At 40.7% G+C, this 15024-nt stretch overlaps 1 protein-coding gene across 2 annotated transcripts; it reads left to right on the top strand.

The window, feature by feature from the left end:
- Positions 1-208: 208 nt before the first annotated feature.
- Positions 209-14409, top strand: camkk2 (calcium/calmodulin-dependent protein kinase kinase 2). 2 transcript variants are annotated; one of them, XM_027003740.3, is made up of 17 exons: positions 209-390; positions 4580-5217; positions 6075-6122; positions 6765-6818; positions 7644-7695; positions 7876-8009; positions 8107-8143; positions 8305-8326; positions 8423-8511; positions 8615-8814; positions 8957-9010; positions 9114-9187; positions 9303-9390; positions 9628-9759; positions 10292-10392; positions 10889-10939; positions 11681-14409. In XM_027003740.3, the coding sequence occupies exons 2-17, from the start codon at positions 4633-4635 to the stop codon at positions 11751-11753; spliced, it is 1794 nt and encodes a 597-aa protein (XP_026859541.3). In that variant the 5' UTR covers positions 209-390; positions 4580-4632; the 3' UTR covers positions 11754-14409. The 2 variants fall into 2 exon arrangements, with proteins under 2 accessions (XP_026859541.3, XP_026859543.2); XM_027003742.3 differs by lacking the exon at positions 10889-10939 and having other exon boundaries at positions 211-390.
- Positions 14410-15024: the final 615 nt, after the last annotated feature.

The following is a 15024-nucleotide window of genomic DNA, read 5'->3' as shown; positions in this document are numbered from 1 at the left end:
TTTTCTGGAAGGTTTATAGACCCAGAAGTTATTTTTTGTTCTCTTATTTATCTAGTTAGCCTTTTTAATGTAGCAAGCAATCTTGGATGTTTCACAGTCGGCGACTAGAACCCCCTGCGAGGTGGTTGGGAGCATGGCATGGCATGGTTTACATGCTGGGTTTGTTTCTGCTCTGCAGGATCAGCTTTGAGTCGTTCATACTGAGCAGGATTGGTTGAGCAGGGGATGTGGTACCCCTCGTATCAGGACGAACTGTATTCGTTCTCGCTGGATGCCCATAATACCACAGATTTTTATAGCAATAATTGTATAAAATAAGACATATATACTAGCTGGTGTCGTTAGGACGCTGGATTGAGAAGCTGGAAGAGGACATTTTGACTAGTCGCGGTAAGAATGACCAGTTATCAACATCCATGGCTGTTGTAGAAATTTCTATACGATGGTAGCTAGCTAATACGAACCCTTGGGTATATTGAAGATTTTCCCACCATCTCTTTCATTAACCAAACGCGTTTAAAACTTAAGATTTAAGGTACATAGCTACCTGGCTCTGATGGGGGTTCGATCGGTCCTTTTCAAACCTTATTTCGACGTAGCTTTATGTTTGCTTTGCTGTTTTTGTAAGTATATGAGCAAGCTAAGCTAGCTTCCTTTCTAAAGTCATGAAGTGTAGTCAGTATTTGCTAACGCTACTAGTAAAAGACGAGCAAGTATGCTCAGTCTTTTCGCCTGCTAAACATTATTTTTCAAGATAATTTGTTTCGTAGATAGTGTTCATCTAAATGGGAAGCTAGAGTTTAGATATCTAGCTTAACATCAGGCTACTTTATCACAACATAACTGGTGACAAACGTATCGTTAGTCAGGTACGTTAGCTACCTCGCTAGCTGGTTAGCTACTTAACAGACTGCACTTGTACATTTGAGAGTAACTGTTAATAAAATGTATTTGCGTTTAGGCTTTTATAGTTTCTCTGGAAAATGTGTAGGGGTTAATGAAACACTTTCAGTCGGCTCTGAATGAAACGCTTCTGTCAGGTTGATGTAGCCCAATGGGCTGATAAAAATACTATTTGAAGTTGAATGGCTCTCGGGTGACTTACCTTGCGGTTAGATGCCTAATGTTAACTAATGTGATGGTGGACTAATGGTTCTCATTTGCTTGAGTACATAGTAAACCCGAGGGCAGCTGTTCATTTCGAAGGCGCACTTTCTTGGAATTAACAGTATAAGTAGTTTCCGACGCTTAGCTTTAAGATCATATAACATGATGGACATTTTCTTTTTGTTTTCATGCATACGGTATTGTCAGCTCATTTTATGTACCTTAATTTTCATTAGAAAAACATTTCAGTAGCCTCTGTTGTTATTTTAATAGCAATATTTTAAACTTTGGGTGCCCTAAAATGCACATAAGACACCCCTCCTGCGCGCGCGCGCACACACACGCACGCGTGCTCAGACATCATCTAGCACGTATAACATTTACATGAATCTCCTTCGCAACACTGTCAGTGAGGAGTGACAGTCATGTGGCCTAAGTGTATGATGGAGTACTGTTGTCTGTAGTACAATTTATGCTTGTTTCTAAGGTCAGTCTAGTATCATAGTATGAAAATATGATCATGATGATGTGCTGCTGCAAAGTTCTTTGCATGCTACCACCCTTTTTGATAAAGAAAAGAACATTTTATTACTTGTGGATCCTGCAAATATACTGTTTAAAGCTGCATTTTTTTTGTATAGACATTTTTGCATAGAATTTTAGAACTTTTATCAGGTTTGTTGTAGATATGTTGTTAGACAAAAATGATTTTTGAAAAAGATCCTGCAGTGTAATTTAACACCAAGACTGAGATTAGTGGGTATCTGGAGAATAGGCCCAGTTAGCTGTAGAAATGGTTGCAACCAGCAGGCTTTTGTCAGGTATTGCAGTCATGGTTTTGGACAGAACCCAGTGAAATCTGCAATATCTAGTGTCATGTCTCCTGTATCTGCTTGCCCCAATTCCTCTCATCCCAAAATACAAGACAGGCAGATTTGGGGGAGAGGCATGGTTAGGAGCCTGTAACATTAATTTACCATGATATCTGTTTGTAAATTATACCTGCTGTATTTTGAACGCCATGACTGAGCTTGAGTAATTGGCTTCCAACACACATAGTTGTTCATTTTTGGTAGCCTGTGTAGGCTGCGCACTTGGAGCAGTTTTCCATTGTGTGCTTTGCAATCCATCAGTGATCAAAGTAGGTCATTCCGCAAAGTAGCCTAACTGTCTTCAGTTTAAAATAACTCAGCAGACCAAAGCTTCTCATGGTTACGCAGCATCCTGGTCACCTTTTTGCATTTCACATTTTTCATGTCTTCTTTCATCATTTATGGTGCCGAAAGGTTTGGCATGAATGCTTCAGAATAGGTTTTGCAGCAAGATCAGTCTTAATGTCCATGGTGTCAATCTAACCCAGATATAGCAACTGTAGAGGTTTAAGTGTAATGGGTCATAACACTAACCAATCATTCCACAGTTTCTCTGCACCCTTTCCTCATCTTGCTATCAATATGGCAACACCACCTCTGACAAATGGGTCTGGAATGGCTGTCCACACCGGAGATGACGAGGCTTTCCACAAGGCTGTGTGTAGGTTAAGTTGACAGAGGTAGGAGTAGTCAGAAACAGCTCCCACATGAGCTGGCGATACAAAATACATTCAGACACTAAAACAGCTCAACAAGAATGCAGGATGGTTCATTTCTGCGCATCTTTATTTATGTTGCATTTTCTGATAGTGAATGTTACAGTAGCTTACTGGGAGCGTGTTTCAGGATCATAAATGTTTTGGGGACAGCGCAGTAGAACATGAGATGGATGAATGACATGAACGAAACCTCATTTCTCATGATACTTTGAGGTTTTGTTTGTCTTTTTTTACTGTCATGGGCCATCTATCATTCTCAGGTGATTGGTCTCACAATATGTAACTGTTGTACTGCCAGACAGAGAGAGAGCAGATATGTACAGGGGATAAATTGTCATAGCTATAATAATTTCCTTTGCCGCCCTAACGCTGTCTCATATTAGCCTATTTTCCCCTTTGTTTTAATGGAATAACATTTGTTACATCACAGTAAGCCTGCCTACAGATGATAAATGGTTCACATCTCTGTTCAATGATAGAGAATCGCAGAGTCATATTTCCTCCTAAGACAACACAAAAAAGCCACAGTCTTTCAGAGTTTAAGGCTATTTGTGTGCTTTTATAATGAAGGTTAATCAAACACCATAAAATGCAGGAAATTGGTTTGAGTACACTAGCCCGATGCTAGACCATTTGGTTTCCTTGATTCTATCAAATTATAAAGGCTATTGCTTTAGTCTCCTACCTGCAGTTGCACTGTTGACTCACTATCGAGTTCCTTAATCGGTATCACAGAACACATTTTTAAGGTAGCATTCATTTTATTGCACTATTGCTTATTGGCATTATCAGACATTGACGACCCAGCTCTTTTGTTCTGTTCAGAGTAAAGCTGGCCCTGTTTAAGCCTGAAATGCTGTCTCTGTCTGGAATATAGTCCACCTTTTCCAATCCATGTCGTAAAAAAGAGGATTTTGTTATTTCTTTGCATTGGTTTCTTTCTAATGCTTTAATGCTTTAAAATGTAAAATGCATTAATTTTTAAACTTACCAATATAAATTAGTCAGCCTGCGTATTTATCAAGTTTTTCATCAATGGCGAATGAAGAGCCATAGATGAAAGACTGCATACAATATGTTTTTCTTGTCGTAGGCCTGTTTGTGTGCTCAAAATATTACTACTGCTTTGGAGTTATGCTAATACATGGCTGAATGTTTGTGCACAAAACTGTAGCATTGTTGTCTAAAATGCTCTTTTGTTGCAAAAGAGGTTAATATAGAGAAACGGAGATATAGGAATAAAGATGAAGAAACAGATAGGGAATACAAGAGAATCTGAGAGATGGCACACAGGAGGAGGACCAGCTCTCTCTGGAAGCCAGAGAGAAACGAGGACGCGTGGAGGGGGTGGGCCTGCCCACACGAGTTCTCTTTTCTGAACCCTCCAGAGTGATGAATGTCTTTTATTGTACCTGCTTTTATCCCCATTGCTGAGACCCACACCGCTCCCACACACACTGCAGTTTTCACACCAGCAATGAATCTGCCTGCCAAAAGATACAGCTTTATGTGCCTAAATCGAGCCCAGAACAAACACAGCCAGCTAGGAATTGAAGCTATACCCCTATTACAACAGAGAGTCATTCTGAATTATATTATAAGGACAAGTTTAGGCTTCCTGATATGATTCAGGGTTATCCTTGTGATGCTGAGTCCAGATCTGTTGTGTTTGGGGTCAAATAGGCTAATTTTACATCAGTGACCTCACTTGGGCTTGCACAAAATGTTTGTCGTCTCTTATTTTCAGGATGTAGAGCAAAGGCCACCTAACAGTGCTTTCTCTGAACTAGAGCTTGTCCTTGAGAGACCTATCTAGAGTACATTCTTTTGGCTCGTACTCATAACTCATTCATTGTTTCTTTCTATTCTCTGTACAACAAGGCCCTCTGAGGTCCTAATGGAGGGGCACTTGGGAGGTATTTGGGAAGGACACCATGCTTCCCTGTGTCTCTTCCTGGCCTTCTGCTGAAGCACCTGTCCCTCTTGGCCATGCCCTGCCCACCACTCTCTCAGCCCAGCCGCCCAATCAGCTCCTTCCTGACCTGCTGTGCAGTTGCACTGTGTTCCCGCCTTCAGTACCGCCCCTAAGCCCCTGCGCCAGTGACATGGAGTCTCTTATCGTGGTGACGGAATATGAGCCCAGCAGCGCCCCAGGGCAGCGAGGTGGGGGGGAGGAGGTGGAGGACATGGACAGTTCGGAAACGCCCGAGCCAACATCCTGTCCACTGCCACCGTTCCGCACTCCCTCCTGCGACCTCTTATCTCATACGGTGGGACGGCCTGAAGCTCTCTTCCCAGATACGCAGGAACACCGGGGCAGGCTTAACCTCTCAGACAGGAAGCTATCACTTCAAGAGCGCTCACAGACCCTCTCTTCGCCCTGTGGATCACCTGGAATCAACGGGCGATATATCTACCCGTCTCTGCCCTACTCGCCCATCACTTCGCCCCACTCCTCTCCGCGCTTGCCCCGCAGACCCACCGTGGAGTCCCACCGTGTCTCCATCACGGATCTCCAGGTAGACTTGGCTCTAGGCAGACAAAAAAAGCATAGGAGATGCAAGAAAGGCTCCTTTTCCAGTATTGCATAGAATAAAAGAAATGCAGTCCTTAATAGAAATTTGATACATAGATTTCCATTTTTCCAAACTGTTTGAAAATTCTTTTGAAATTGTCAGTGACTTTGTAGCCCCTGCTGGGAAATGTCAAATTTTCAAGTGTGAGATGCTTTATTTATGAGTAAAGTTGTTTATTAATGAATTGGCATAATTACGTAACATTATGTAATAGTTGCCGCATTGCCCCAAAAAAATCTTATCCGGGATGACTCAGACATCTTCAGATGGTTTTCGAAAGGAACTTAATGCGGTCTTGAGAAGAATATGTATTTTTCTTGTTTTCTGGTATGGCTGCAAACTCAGCAAAGCAAAGGCTGAGAATAAGAGCTAAAGGTAAGGTTTCGGCAATAAGTAGATGTCTCTTTGCCCTGCTAGAGCTTTTGACTGGTGCATTCCCCTGTAGACTGTAGACTGCCCACAGGTGGCAAACTCCATTGGAGGTAGCAGATGTTTTGCTACTATTCCTCTTTGCTGGTCCTGCTCTTACAATGTGTGTCAGTGCTTGCTTTCCTGTTTTAAACTTACAGTTTCCATTGGGGATGACACATATTTAGGCTAGAGCATGAGTTGTGATGTACTAAAAATAGAATTCTGATGTAAGCATTATTATAATACATATACAGGAAACAATCTCACCAGGTTTTTGCAGTTCCAGAATGCTAATTTGGTGCAATGTGTTTTCACATACATTTTTTCTTCCTTTTTTGTAGTTAATTTAAAGACGAGCTCATTCATTCTTTTATTGTTCTCTTTGAAAGGATTGTGTGCAGCTCAACCAGTACAAGCTGAAAGATGAGATTGGAAAGGTATTTTTATTCTCAATTATTATTAATATATTAACAATTTCAAGCTGAGAGCACAGGATGATTGAATAAACACCCAAATAAAAATACTTTTATTTGTGTGGACAAATGGATATGTCCATAGACTACAGGTATATAGATTGGGGCACCGAATAGAACTATCATGATCAGAGTGGAGAGCAATAACCCCCTGGTCCCACACAACACAACAAACACTAGTGAGACTACACATAGTCTGTGTGGAGATAGACTGGAGATAACGATCAGTGTTGCTGCATGTTCGCGCCGATGCAATGTGCTAGAGCACGGGGTCATATGATACTCCCGGAGGCTGATAAAGTGGATAGGGAAATTCCCACTATCCTCTCATCTCTGTCTGAGCACCAGAGCCCCTGCAGTAAACCCAATCTGTTCTCCCAGATGGGACCTGCTGTGTGTGCATGCATGTGTGGATGTGAGTGTTGTCGTTGTCTGCTGACTAGGTTTGGATTACTGTTCTGTATAGTCGCATAGAGCCATGCATAAAGACTTGGCTATTTTAGTGAACGTTCAGTTACTTGGTTTGTGTTATGTCTGTGCTTGTCACTATTTTGTGGTACTATTCTGTTACTGTTCCTCACCTGCTCTCTTCATTCTGTGAACAAGGGCTCCTATGGAGTTGTCAAACTGGCCTACAACGAAGATGACAACACCTATTATGTGAGTGCTAAGTATTCCTCTCGCCACACAGCTTTGTTATATTTCGCATGCAGGGACATTATGAAAAATTAGTCTGCAAGAATAGCTGGTGTGCCCTACTGCTGTATGAGCAGTATGAGGAAGCCATGGCCTGTCTGTCTGAATACATAAATAAATACATATTGCTGATGTAGCACTAAAATATATAGGTGTGTGTGTGTGTGTGTGTGTGTGTGTGTGTGTGTGTGTGTGTGTGTGTGCGCTAGCTAACATATGCACCACTCTATACACTCTCTCTCTCTCTCTCTCTCTCTCTCTCTCTCTCTCTATATATATATATATATATATATATATATATATATATATATATATATAAAACCATAAGCCTGAATTACTGGTGTAGAGTGGTGCATATGTTACCCAGCACTACTGATGATATTGCGTATCTACTCACATTCTCTTGTTCTCACTCTATACACTCTCTCTCTCTCTCTCTCTCTCTCTATATATATATATATATATATATATATATATATATATATATATATATAAAACCAATAAGCCTGAATTACTGGTGTAGAGTGGTGCATATGTTACCCAGCACTACTGATGATATTGCGTATCTACTCACATTCTCTTGTTCTCACTCTATACACTCTCTCTCTCTCTCTCTCTCTCTCTCTCTCTCTCTCTCTCTCTCTCTCTCTCTATATATATATATATATATATATAAAACCAATAAGCCTGAATTACTGGTGTAGAGTGGTGCATATGTTACCCAGCACTACTGATGATATTGCGTATCTACTCACATTCTCTTGTTCTCACTTCCCCTCTCCCCCGCAGGCCATGAAAGTCCTGTCCAAGAAGCGTCTGATGAGACAGGCTGGTTTCCCGCGTAAGTGCCTGCCGTAAAGCAGATGGAATGCTCAGTAGGGTGTGTGTGTGTGTGTGTGTGTATATGTATATTTGGGGGGGGGGGGGGGGGGGGGTCGGTTGAGGATGTCTGTTCATGTATTTCTTATACCAGGTGAAATGCAACTACTCAACTGTTTATCTTTTCTTTCGGAACATACAGGAAGGCCTCCTCCCCGAGGGGCCAGAGTGGCTCCTGAGGGCCCACCTCAGCCCAAAGGCCCTCTGGAGCGAGTGTATCAGGAGATCGCCATCCTCAAAAAGTTGGACCACCCTAATGTGGTCAAGCTAGTGGAGGTGTGTATCTATGTGTGTTTTCTGCAACTGGACCAGTAGAGAGCACTCTCTCATGGGTTGCTGAACCTACCTTTGGTACTTATATGTGTGTGTGTAGGTCCTGGACGACCCAAGTGAAGACCACCTGTACATGGGTAAGCAAGGTCATAATTGCTGGCTTGTATCAGATCAGACATTTACACAAGACATGAATATGTCTTCATTTATATTTTGTATTATTTTGGCTGTTTTACACTTTATAACTTTCTATAGATAACATTCTTATCTCAATATCAATATTTCTTTCCTTCATCAGTATTTGAGCTGGTCAAACAAGGGTGAGTAGGGTTTCAATATATGAGTCTTTATATCTACCTCTGAGTGTCATGCCTCTCTCAGGGTCACCACGGCATATTGTTGGTATTTATTTACAGTGCAGTGATGGAGGTTCCCACTGATAAACCACTGAATGAAGACCAGTCCCGCTTCTACTTTCAGGACCTGCTTAGAGGAATTGAGTACTGTGAGCTAAGAAACCACCTTGTCATTTGGATTTGACAGTGAAACAATCATTTACTTGATTGCAAGTTGTTGTGGAAAACATTATGATCTTTCATTTCCTACAGTACATTATCAGAAGATTATTCATCGGGACATTAAGCCGTCGAACCTGCTAGTGGGGGAGGATGGGCACATTAAAATAGCTGACTTTGGGGTCAGCAACCAGTTTGAGGGAGCTGACGCACTCCTAACCAGTACAGTGGGGACGCCGGCCTTCCTTGCTCCAGAGACACTCTCTGAGACCCGCAAGAACTTCTCTGGCAAGGTGAGGACGAGGACAGCCTCCTATTTCAGGCGGAATTGAATCGTACATCTTCATTTTTACATTAGTAATGTAATAGTCAGAAAATAAAGACTTTTAAATATAATTTTAAAGATAATGAAGATGAATAACTGCTTGCTTTCAGGCTTTGGATGTTTGGGCCATGGGGGTCACATTATACTGCTTTGTCTTTGGCGTGGTAAGACTCCCTTCTGCTCACACACCAATGGCATTGTCGTTGATGGAGTGTGTAGCTCTAATCATTGGGCTGTATATGCTGTCAATACCTGTATCTTCTGCAGTGTCCATTCATGGATGAGCGCATACTGAGTCTGCATCAGAAAATCAAGACCCAGCCAGTAGAACTGCCAGAGCAGTGAGTGTTTAAGTATTAATGCTCTCTTATAGTTTCTGCCTCTCTTTGTCTCCATTTCGTTCTCAGATACTCTGCCTTCCTTTCTGAAAGAATCTGACCAAGTGCTTGTTTACAGGGCTGATGTGTCAGATGATTTGAAGGACCTGCTTTTTAAGATGCTGAATAAAAATCCTGAAACCAGGATAACTGTGCCTCAAATCAAGGTCAGTGCTTATAAACATTTTATAGGCGTGCTCATTAGCACAGTAGGGCGTTTGTAGAAATCAAATCGTGAAATGAAGTGGAGATGAAATAATGCCCCATTCTGCCAACGAGACACCTGTCACATCTTCAGTTTCTGTTTCTTATGGGCTGACATGTGGCTTTCCAGGGCAGCACGTTTTCCAGCTCTGTATTTGCTAGCCAGGCGTAGTTCAGACCCGTCTCTGGTGGCTGTGCAGGTACACCCATGGGTGACGCGGCATGGTGCTGAGCCCCTTCCTCCTGAGGATGACAACTGCTGCAGTCTGATCGAGGTGACGCAGGAGGAGGTGGAAAACTCTGTCAAGCATATCCCCAGCCTGGCCACAGTGGTGAGCACCCACACCTTTCCAGTCCTCTGCCCATACACTGCCTGCCAAATGTTTGCGGACACCATGCCTTTTTAAACCATTTTAAAACAAGTAATAGTTCATGTTTACTAAGGGAAATCCCTGCAAAGATTTTGTTAACATGCTACAACTGATTTACTAATCATTTTGGAATTACTAGTACTTCTGCAATACTCGCCTATAAATTGGAGTGTCTTCTGTGTGAACAGTAGGTTTTGCCTTTGACAGTTTTTCCAAAATTTTTGTTAAAAACTCTTCTGAGGAATGCCTGGAAAAACTGTATAAAGGAATTGTGAGCAGTTGTTGTAGTTGCTTTTGTTGGAGTTTTTGAATATCTGTATAGTTTAATTGTCTTTTGTTTTTACAAATATTTTGTGTGACACTGGTCTCCTCAAACCAGATTAGTCTTTGATACATTAAGGTACTACAACAAAAAACTCAGCAGAACTCTAAATAATGCTTGCAAATATTCTGTAAAAAGCTTGTGCAGAAAAGTCTTTTCTTCATCATGCAGATCCTGGTGCGGACCATGTTACGCAAGCGCTCGTTTGGGAACCCTTTCGACTGGGGTCGCAGGGAGGAGAGGAGCCCCACCTCACAGGGACATGTGCTGACGTAAGTCCTCTGCCTGCTCCCCCCATACACCGCTAACCAGCAGAGGTGGACTAAACCTCAATCATCTAATACTGTTTCACTAATAATTAAACAAAGGGATTATTTTTCAGCCTTTTCCAGCTGTTTAATTGAAAATGAGGATCCTAAATTAATTTGATAGCCCTCTTAATAATGTAAAGTAACCTAATAGGCTCTGGGAAATCTAATGAGATTTGGTTGGAGCTAATATTTTTGTAGCTCTTTTAGGACAGCACATTTTTACATGTCACTGTGCTGACACATATGTAATGAAACCTATATAAATCATCTATTAGGTCTAAAACACAGAAACATAAACTACCATGACCCCACATCAGCATTCCTCCAACTCTCTTTAGTCCAGTTACACAAGTCCTTCCTAAGGTTTCAGTTACATCTTGTGTGTAGATTTCTCTTGAGTCATCCATACACACAGTGGGATTCTCATTGCAGTGTTTCCCTCTCTCCTGCCCTCTAGAAAAGGGAGAGCAGGGAATTTGAAATGCTGCTACATTCATGGTAACCAAAGGTAAAGGACTGCGGGCTTGCTAGGCCTCCACCTGCTCTCTCCAGTTCACTCTGTGATGAAAGAGGAATGGATCATGCTCATTTTAATGGCCATGCACATGACCTGAATGAAAACATTCTGCAGCATGTCACATAGTGGTTTAGGGGGAAAAAAGAAAAGAAAAACCTTTTTCATGGCTTTCATAAGTAGTTAGGAATTTCATGTTATGTACAGTGAACTGAAAGTTCCATACAAAACTGCCTTAAAGAGGTTAATTTATGGTCATATTTGCATGAAATAGATGTATATCAGACTATATCAGACCAGGGGCTTGCCGGTCTCTAGCAAGTGCGCGACTCAGGATGTTCTGTCCCAGGTCACTTGCTACATGCTATCCTTTGTAAATTATTTCTTGTTAGGAAGCAGTTTATAGAGGAAGAGCATCCTGACTTGCAATCCAACTGCCTGTTGCCATGTTTTACTAAAATGTTTAAGCTCTGTGTGTGTTTTAACTGCACCGCTCTGTCTCTGCATGCAGTGTGACAGTTCCACCTTTTCCAAGGACACTCAGATATTTCCATTTATCTGCCTCCGATCTGAGTGTATAACTAATCCAATGTCCTATTCTCTTATTCTTCCACTAACTTGGTTTTTCTACTGTGTAACAACTAATACCAAACACACGGTCTGCATCGTCCTAGACTGGTGCTTATGGCTGGATTGCATGGTTATTTTAGAATGCTGCATTTATCCGTCTCCTAGGAAACAAGACAGTGGGGAAGGCATGAGGAGTGTGGACCTACCCTTTGTGGGCGAAGATGAAGTGCTTTCCTGATGCATCGTGGGCTTGCTAACTGCACTGGAAGGGCCCTGCATCAGAAGCTCTGTGCTTGAGAAGTGGAGGGGTTCCGGATTCTCGGGATATAGATTTGTAGCTGGGAAAGGGACACAGCAGAAGCGCTCCTGGCCATCAGTCATTGATGTGGGGCTCCTCCCGAATGTCATGCATGCATTTGTACAGTCCTACAGTGGCATGCACTATGTGTCCATCAGTCAGGTCTCTGCTCTCAGGACCTGCTCTTCCGTGTATGTGTGTGTGTGTATTTGTGTGTGTGTGTGTGTGTGTGTGTGTGTGTGTGTGCGTGTGCGTGTGCGCGTGTGTGTGTGTTTTTCACCTTCTGTCTGCCTTGGAGGCTGTGCTTGCACATTCGTTGTAGCAGGTGGCAGCATTGCAGTAGAAATAAGGATAATTGAATACTAACTCCTGAAGCATCACAATCCTCCACCCCATTCCCCCACACCCCCACCCACCCACCCACCCCCACCCCAGGGACCAAATTTTGGATTAACAAGTTTGGAGGTTCAGATTGCCATAAGGTTTCAGTATTAAAAGGACAAAAGGAAATAATAGACACTTTATTAAATTCGAAGCACTCATATGTAAAAAAACAAGATTCTTGCCCAGTTCTTTGAACAGAATCAAAACCATTGCTTTGTATGTCCTCCCTATATTGCAGATGTTTATCAAGCAACAGAGGATTGCATCAGCTGTTTAACTGATGTAGAATCAAATGACGAATCAATTGTAAATATTGATTATAAATTTATGTCTAGCCAATCAACCACAATAAGCTCTTTATGACAAAACCTTTATGGCAGGGTGACATCTAATGGAGAATGCCGGTACTGTGTGTCTGCATGTATGTGTGCGTAAAGGCGCTTTGGGTGTGTATTATAATATAGACACACTAATTAATGGACTACATCAAGTCATGAAACAGCTTAATGTTTTAATGCAGTCTTTGAATGAATTCTAGTAGTGGCATGAGTTCACATTTTAAATAGAATATTAAACATTTAGAGATCACAGCCTTTTAGGGTATACCAAAATAATTGGCTTTGTGATATGTTTTTCAGAGTTGATGAATATTAACCTTTTATCATAAAGGTCACAGTCTTTTACTGTAATTTCACAGACCTTGTGTGTAGAATTACCAAAATAATACATACTGGTGCATCCACAATTTGTCACATTGAAAGTGTATTATTAACATTTCAATATCAGACATGTAGGCTACATTTTTCTTTAGAAATTACAATAACTTTTACAATCTATGCATGACTTGTCACTTAATGAACTTTTTGACATAAATGTATGCCTTACATTTCATCAGCATAAGTTTAAAGTTTTGATACTGTAGAGCTGAGGTATGGTAAGTTATTCTAGACCTACGGTAGTGTAGAAATGGAAGAACATTTTATTAATGTGCTTATGTCTGTTTTTAAATTAGTAGAATTAGCCCAAAGCTCTCTTGAGTTTTTTTCAATGTGCAATTCAGTCAGTGAGCTCTTGTGTTTTGCCCCATGTAGATGTACTAGAATGTGTTTGTGAGTCGTGCTCTCTGCCACTGGACTTCCTTTATAACAAAATGATATTGAGAACACAGTTCATGCTTCCATCTTGAGTGCTTCAGCACAGGTTGAATGTATGAACAAAGGGACTGGGGTTTACAAATAGGTAAAGCCACTTGCATTTCTCTGGCTTTCTGTACTTTGGACTCTTGCATGTCACCTCTGCTGTGCTCTGAAGGACGTTCTTTGAGCTGGATGTTTTGTGTTTTTTAAACTATTACTATGCATATGAAAATCTCACTCTGTGGTGCAGTTTCAGACCTTGTTAGTCAGCCTGTTGTGTTTGTTGTGTTGGATGTTGGTTATTAAGGGAGACTATACAGTCTGGTTGGAACATGTATTAATGAACCAACATATGCATGAGCACAGATGTTCAGAACATGGACATATAATGTGAGACTATATAAGCAAGTATTTTAAAAGAAAATGAAAAGTTAAAATGTGAATGTCATATGACCATAGCTTCAGTTACTCTTTAAAAAACTCCCCAAGGTAAGCAGCTACTTGGACAAAAGCTGGTGGTTAGAGCAGAGTAAGCTTTAAAAGAATGCCAAGGTGTGTAGATTTGCGCTTTACAAATAGCAGCAGCAGAATTTAAATGAATTATTTTATCTTAATTATATTTTTAATTTAAAAATAAAATGTAATTCGAGAATATCTTTTCTACTTTTCACTAAAAAGGCACAAGCTTTCATTTTCCCTCCATGTATAAACTGACTTATGTACTGACCTCGTATGAAGTGGATCGAGATTGCCTGCAAGGTTACAAGTGAAAGGGAAAAAGACATGCTGTATATTTGTATTTATATACTATACATATTTAAGCTTTTTTGTTCATAGTATCTGCCCAGTTTTACTTGAAGGGCTATAATATTGGAATATCCACAACACACTTACTAGGTTTTAGCCACTGTAGTGTTGTAGGTTGTTTACATGAACTAAACTGCATGCCATCAATATCATTACACTTGATTTCCAAGCATGTTGGAACTCTTTACAGGATACTCGGTGATATCACCATTGCTCATTCTATACATATTGTATCTTGTTCATTATTTGAATAAAGTTGCCTTTACTCACTTTTTCTTGATTTTATTATTATTTTTTTTATATTTGAAATGTTCATCTAAACCAGGAAGGCCATAGTTATTGAAATCTGAAGCAATGCGGCTTTTGAATTTTTCCTAGTTTACTAGGAAACATTTCACTAGGGACTGAACAAAGTATTATGTGAATCAAATTCTCGAGAGTCATTGCAAATTGGAGCATTTACCGTTGAGTTCCTATAAATTTGATTTGGACTTCACATTTCAGAACAGAAGTGGCAGAGGTATGAATAAATCATGTTTGAATAATCAGGCAGATCCTCCTGAAATTTACACGAATTTGCCTAGACTGATAGTGCCTGACTGTTGCATAGGACTTCAAATCTATTTGCAGGTTCCTGAAGAATAATCATTCTGCATTATTAACCTGCAAAATAATTTTAAATGGCTGTTTGATGACCATTTAAGCAGGGCCTTTGTTTTAAAATGTCTCCACTTTCTTACATTTCATACTGTTTTCCCAAATTACATGCATTAAATAATTTTTGAGTATTTTACAGGACTCACATAGATGGTTTTCAGCTCCAAACCATGACCTTGTTCATGTTTGTTATAACAATTATTACGCTTCAATCAATTTGACAGCCA

The sequence above is a fragment of the Electrophorus electricus genome, chromosome 8, assembly GCF_041902795.1.
Source record: "Electrophorus electricus isolate QZ-2024a chromosome 8, ASM4190279v1, whole genome shotgun sequence".
NCBI classification, from domain to species: Eukaryota; Metazoa; Chordata; class Actinopteri; order Gymnotiformes; family Gymnotidae; genus Electrophorus; species Electrophorus electricus.
Note: the sequence above shows the minus strand (reverse complement) of the source record. Positions and strands in the feature narration are given on the sequence as shown.

Coding starts and splice junctions, on each gene's coding strand:
- camkk2 (XM_027003740.3), top strand. CDS start 4,633: ATGCTTCCCTGTGTCTCTTCCTGGCCTTCTGCTGAAGCACCTGTCCCT. Junction 9,011..9,113: donor ACTGCTTTGTCTTTGGCGTG/GTAAGACTCCCT, acceptor TATCTTCTGCAG/TGTCCATTCATGGATGAGCG. Junction 10,393..10,888: donor TCACAGGGACATGTGCTGAC/GTAAGTCCTCTG, acceptor CCTGCCCTCTAG/AAAAGGGAGAGCAGGGAATT.